Source organism: Micromys minutus, assembly GCF_963924665.1.
Source record: "Micromys minutus genome assembly, chromosome: 32".
Classification (NCBI taxonomy): Eukaryota; Metazoa; Chordata; class Mammalia; order Rodentia; family Muridae; genus Micromys; species Micromys minutus.
Window position 1 is genome coordinate 4,231,163 of NC_137967.1, and position 6,612 is coordinate 4,237,774.

Here is a 6,612-nt window from a genome sequence, read left to right on the forward strand (position 1 = left end):
TCACCACAGCATGAAGAACTGTATCCAAAGGGATGCAGCATTAGAAAAGTTGAGAGCCCACGCCCTAGGAGGAGGCAGGAGTCTAGGGAGCGGAGGCTAGGAAAGAGGGGAAGGAGAGGGGCAGAGGTAAGGTCCAGGGCGGGGCTTCGGGAAGATCTCCTAATTGTAGAAGAGGAGGGAAGAAAGTGTAGGACTGAGAAGAGGCGGAGCCAGAGGATGATATTAGCAAGGAGGAGGGGCTTGGATGCTTAGGGGGCGGGGCTTCGGGACTAGGATGCAGGCAGAAGGGTGGAGTCAGAGTCCTGTAAAGGGGAGATGCTCAGGGTCTGCAAGGGGCGGGGACTAGAAGGGAGCGGCCGGAGGGTTAGTGAGAAGGCGGGGCTTGGGTCGGGCCCCGTTATTTGAAAAGAGCCAAAGGGAGATGCAGGGGGATTGACTTGGATGGTCGGAGGGACACTGGCGGGAGGTCAATGTGGGTTGCGTGGAGCTCGGGTCTGTGGGCAGCGCAGCCTGTATCCGGGGCAGCAGAATCTGAAGGGAAACTAGAAGACTAGACTTTGGGACCAGGCGGGGTCCTTCGGTACTGGTCCGAGAAGTGCGCGCCTTGGACTGGTTATTTGGGGGATCCATGGTTTGGAGGAACGCTCACCACTATCCCAGTTCCTACACGGGTTCACTACGCATGCGCAACCAACGGTTTGGGGGGGCACGTAGGGCAGAGCCGGAAGTGGGAGTAGGCGGAACCTCCAGTGGTCCCATCTGGCCAAGCTCTTCGTCCCACGTGGTCCTCTTGCAAGCGGGCTGTGGACGCCACGGCCTGAAGCCTGGGTGTGCCCGACGCCTGCGGTTTCCTGTGGGAGGAAGTGGCTGCGAAGCAGCGCTCCTCCGAGGCCAGGGCAGGGGAGACCCCCACCACCACCCTTAGTCTCCAGATACTTGTGCTGGACACTATTGACGTGGATTCCCTAAACGGCTCCCCTAGGTACCCCAAGTGCCAAACTTTTTCAACTCCCAAGGAGTGTTAAAACTTCCCAGCAGGCTTCCTCAGCCCATTAGCATCTTCCTTGCTCCTGGTTCCAACCAGGCTCCTCCCAGGCCTGAGATGCGGCCTCCCGCCCCAGCCCCCCACCCTCCAATTTTGTCCTCAGGGACCCCACTCTCGGCTTCCCCACGTCTCTGCCCCCTTCCTCCAGCCATCCTCAGAATTCCAAACTTTAGCTTCGGGACTCACTGAACCCCTTCTTTCTTTGCCCTTTCTTTCTCCAATTACTAGAGCCTCTGAACCAGAGCTCCCTTGGCCCCGCTCGGGCTCCAGAGCCTGCTGTGAGTTGTGCCGAACAGCCCAGCGCTGCTCTAGATCTGAGCTACCCAGGGCGCTGTCCCTTTTACAGATGCAGAAAGGCACGGAGAAGCCATCAGTAACCCTGTGATCACACAGCCGAGGAGTGGCTGCAGACTCTGGGCTGCGGGGTACCCAGCTCCCGGTCCAACCACCAGGCTAGCTAGTCCTCACCCCTGCAGGCTTGGGTCATCACACTTCCCATCATCCAGGTCCCCAGCCCAACCTTCATCAGAACTAGGACTTGGTTCTGGGGGTGTAGATATACCACACCCCTAACTCAGTGCCCTGAGGATAGATATAACCCCGGGACAAGAGTGCTGTGAGAATTCTAATGGCCTCCCACAGCACTTACAGAAAACTCCCAGTTCCTCCAGTGAATTCCTAAGTGAATCCTCTGATGTCCCACTCACCACGCCCTAGGCTCCCGTGCTTCAGCCACACTGGCCCTTCTGTCTGCTCTCCAAACAGCAGGCGTTTCTTCTCAGGGCCTGAGACATTTTCTTTTCTCCTTAGTGTCCAAAGGACTCAGGTCAAATATCACCTCCTCCAAGAGGCTTTCCAGGATTATCCTTATTTAATAAGCATCCACCCATCATTGCCATCACTTGTCTTTAACAGTGTGCTATACCCACTATACAGATTAGCAAACTGAGGCCCAAGTAAGAGAAATAATCTATCCCTGGCCACACAACCTAGAAATGGCGACATTGGCGTTCTTAAAGGCGACATCCTGCCCCTTTCTATAGATTCATACTTTTTGTCCTGCCAGGAGTCAGTCCAAAGTTTGATCTATGTCACAGGGGTCTCGCCTTTTCCAGATTCTTGTCATATACTCTGCCCCAAACTTCATCAAAGAAAGCAGGCATCCAGTCAAAGGAGGCAACATGCCCCGCCCCAGGGCCCCAAGGACTTCTCATCTGAGACCTGAAAGGAGGTCCCAGAACATGCCTACTGTGTGACTGGGTGGGCTGAGAATAAGGAACCAAGAGTTTGTGCCCTCCCTGCCGGGAGAGCTCAGCTGGGCGAGGCTAAGGTGGATATAAAAGGGTTGGTATATATATTGAGAGCCGAGAGAAGCAGAAAAACCACCAGAGAAGAGAACGGGAGGGAGAGGGAAGGCAGAGGGAGAGGGTGGGTATTAAGGGGTGGAAGGAAGGCGGTGAGGGAGGCGGGGGCCTCAGCGTGGAAGGAGGGAGCAGAAGGGCGGGGCAAGAGGCCCGAAGAAGGACAGACTCCAACTCTGACTTCTTCAGCGACTCTCGGTAAGTTTTCAATCCGTTATTCAGACGGGACTTTATTCACTGGGCACCATGGGAGGGGCACGTCAGCAGGAAGAGACCCCCCACTCTTAGCTCCGGAGAAGACTCTGGTCTCTCAGCCTTCGTGTTGGGAATACAGGAAACTGTAGGGCCGTCTATGAGACTTGTGGTCCCAACTGAGCCCACCATAAAGAATGTCCTGTGGCTTCTCCCTGGGCTCTTCCACTCCCTCCTGAGGTTAAGGGGTGCAGGAGGGCTCCCAGGGCTGGCTGAGTCCTCTGGGCACTGAAGGGTGGTAGGAGGTGATTCTCCACTCAGACCTCACCCTCCCTGCTTCAAATCCATCTCCCGGGGCCTCGGGTCTACAGTCGGGTCGGGTGAGGACCAGGGAGACTCAGCCAGGGGCTGGCATTTCCCTGGTGCCGGAGGGAGGGGGGATGAGTCACTCATGACTCACCCCCAGAGAAGAGAGTGAGTCAAGGATGTCTGTCCTGGGGGCAATTCCTGCTCCTGATGGATGGGAAAGGGGTGTCAATTTAAACTTTCCTATGGGACACACATAGCCTAGGGACAGGGCGCTAGGGATGCACCAACTCATTGTTAATCCTGTTCATTCCCTAAAAGTCCACCTGCCCCTCCAGGAGCACATTGTCCCCCGGGTTACCCTTCTCCACAGGGAGGAACTGCCAGCCTACTCCCCTTCTCCCTCACACCAGAGTCTTCCCTCAGACTCCAGTCCTCCCCAGCTTTCCTCTCTGACTTAAAAAGCCAGACCCCAGCCCTCTTGCCCCAGGACCGAGTGCTCCCACCCTTTGCAGGCTTGCCTCTCCTGCTCTGAGCCAGACACCTCACAACCATGTCACTCCTCCTGTTGGTGGTCTCTGCCCTTCACATCCTCATTCTGGTCTTGCTTTTTGTGGCCACTCTGGACAAGGTAAGCTTCCAGCTCACTGGGATCCCCAGCTGAAGCCCATTTCTAAGCCTCCACCTCCCTGCTTCTGCCTCTGTATCCCCACCTCCCTGCCTCTGTATCCCCACCTCCCTGCCTCTGTGCCCACCTCCCTGCCTCTGTGCCCCCACCTCCCTGCCTCTGTGCCCACCTCCCTGCCTCTGTGCCCCCACCTCCCTGCCTCTGTGCCCACCTCCCTGCCTCTGTATCCCCACCTCCCTGCCTCTGCCTCTGTACCCCCACCTCCCTGCCTCTGTGCCCCCACCTCCCTGCCTCTGTGCCCCCACCTCCCTGCCTCTGTGCCCACCTCCCTGCCTCTGTATCCCCACCTCCCTGCCTCTGCCTCTGTACCCCCACCTCCCTGTCTCTGTACCCCCACCTCCCTGTCTCTGTGCCCCCACCTCCCTGTCTCTGTACCCCCACCTCCCTGTCTCTGTGCCCCCACCTCCCTTCTCCCCCTCTTCCCTAGCTTGCCCATGCGTTCGGCCCATCGGGCGCCTCCACCCGCACTGTCCCTGACATCTTTTGTCCTGCTTCTTGCCTCACCGTCGGTCTCTGTCCGTTCCAGTCCTGGTGGACTCTCCCCGAGAAGGAGTCCCTGAACCTGTGGTATGACTGTACCTGGAACACCACCACTCAGTCGTGGGCCTGCACTAACGTCAGTGAGAATGGTGAGCATGTGGCTGGGGACACGGAGAGGCCCACCGGGACCAGGGCTGGAAACCTAGCCCAGGCAGTGAGCGCCTGGGGCAGCCGTGGACAGTCTGCATGGAAAGGCACTGCCTCGGTTCTGCTAATTCCAGAGGGTGGAAGCCACACACTGTAGCTCAACGAACAGGGGAGAAAGCTCCCTAAACTCTGAGAAGACTTTTCAAACTTATAAAGAGCTACTGTCACGAATATGGGAGCCATCGCTGACCGTGCGGGAGAATAAGGAAAGACCCGAGTTCTAAGGGACGGAGTTCCTCCTTCCAGGATTCTGACAGCCAGGGAGGGTGGGGCTGGAGCTCATCAGTAAGATGTTTGCCTGGTAATCCTTGTCATCCTCGTAACGCATACTCCCCTGAAGCTTGCCTGGCTGAACCTGGAGTGGGTAGTCGAAGCCAGTGGGGACCGAGGGTCCAGCTGTGACCTCCCTTATGTCGCCCCCTGCAGGCTGGCTGAAGGCAGTGCAGGCGCTCATGGTGCTGTCCCTCATCCTCTGCTGCCTGTCCTTCATCCTCTTCATGTTCCAGCTCTACACCATGCGGAGAGGAGGGCTCTTCTATGCCACTGGCCTCTGCCAGCTCTGCACCAGTAAGCTCCGCCCCCAGCGTGGGGGACGGGGGCAGGGAATGGGAGTAGAGCGCTCCAGGCTCCTCAGGATCCCAGCCCTCTCCTGAGAGCAGCTTCTGGGACCCCACGGGCTAGCGGGGTTGTGGTTCTCAAGGGTTCTGTGCTGAGCCAGTTCTTGAAAAGTGGGTGCCGGCAAATGACCCGGGTTCCAGGGATAAAGGATCCACAGAAGAAATATTCTGAATCTTATCAGCCGACTGCAGTTTCTTGGGTACTTGTTCAAGGAGTTGATCTTTTTTTTCCCCTCTTCTCCCAGTACTGGGGCCTATGGCATGTAAGATGGACTCTCTGGGACAGGCACTAGCTCCACAGTGGTGGGTTCTAGGCATGTGCCTTTTTTTTTTTTTTTAATGTGAGCACACTGTGGCTGTCTTCAGACACACCAGAAGAGGGCATCAGATCCCATTACAGATGGTTGTGAGCCACCATGTGGTTGCTGGGAATAGAACTCAGGACCTCTGGAAGAGCAGCAGTGCTCTAACCACTGAGCCATCTCTCCAGCCCTAGGCATGTGCTCTTAACCCTCTTTTTATTTATTTATTTTATTGGAAATAGGTTCCGATGAATTGCCCTAGCTGGCCTTGACCTTCCTGTCCTCTTGCCTCAGTACCCTGGGTAGCTAAGAGGGTAGGGATGGGCCATTACATCCCAGGTTGTTTTTTTTTTTTACGGTGAAATACATTAAGACTCGAGGCCGTGTGGGAATGAAGAGGTCAATGAGATCTGAAAGCACAGCTCTATTTTTTTTTTTTTTTTTTTTTTTTTTTTTAATAATTTTTGGCTCCAGGTTGCAAAGGGCTGAGTTAGTCATGGTGGTTTTTGGAAACATCCTCCTGGGTTCCCAGAGAACCTCCCTCATTTGACTTATCTCATGTTTGCATGTTTGACTCATGACAAAACTCAGAAAGAGTCCGTGGATGCACAGCTGTCACAGCTGTCACGGCCTTGTTTCACCGATGAGCGGCTAGGGACCAGAGGTGGTGGTGGGTCTGGGAGACGGCTGAGGACGCGGGGCAGGGGCCTCCTGCGCACCCAGCCCCAGCCCCACACTGCCGTTGGCTCCGCAGGCGCAGCTGTGTTCTCCGGGGCACTGATCTATGCCATCCACGCTGAGGAGATCCTGGCAAAGCACCCGCGTGGGGGCAGCTTCGGCTACTGCTTCGCCCTGGCCTGGGTGGCTTTTCCACTCGCCCTGGTCAGCGGCATTGTCTACATCCACCTTCGGAAACGTGAATGAACTGAACGCTGTGTCCCCTGGAAAATAAATTTGTTTAACCACGAGCCTGACTCGGCTCCCCCTCCTTCCTTAACAACTCCAGTCCCCTCTGGTCTCGCTCAAGCTCAACTCCCAGGCTCTGCGCCCTGGGACCCTGGCCAGAGCCAGCTTCCCCAGGGGACCCTACCTAGGTAAGAAAAGGATGCACCCCTCTCCTCCCTGAAGACCTCACTGGAGCTCCTGTGAGCCCCTCTCCCTGAGCCAGGTTCTATGGCACCGTTCTAAGGAGCCCAGGCTGCTGTGCGTACTTTTCTGCGCGCTGATGGTCTCTTCCGAACCTCCTCTCTGACCCAGGCACTGCATGACTGGTTGTTTCCTATTGCAAACCATTGTCCCCTCCTCTCAATAACCCAGCCCTTCCCTCACCAACAAAGGCCACCTCTACAGCCAATAGGACACCCTCTGCTCTCAGGCAATAGGTCCCAGCTAGATTTCCCAGGCGCCTACCTCC

The 6,612-nt window shown here is 56.5% G+C and overlaps 1 protein-coding gene across 1 annotated transcript; it reads left to right on the forward strand.

The window, feature by feature from the left end:
• The first annotated feature begins 2,498 nt into the window (after positions 1-2,498).
• Positions 2,499-6,170, forward strand: EMP3 (epithelial membrane protein 3 (MAM blood group)). The gene is made up of 5 exons (XM_080908617.1): positions 2,499-2,604; positions 3,420-3,535; positions 4,119-4,221; positions 4,706-4,846; positions 5,953-6,170. Exons 2-5 carry the CDS (start codon positions 3,458-3,460, stop codon positions 6,120-6,122), a joined length of 492 nt encoding a protein of 163 aa, XP_080764743.1. The 5' UTR covers positions 2,499-2,604; positions 3,420-3,457; the 3' UTR covers positions 6,123-6,170.
• The last annotated feature ends 442 nt before the right edge of the window (positions 6,171-6,612 follow it).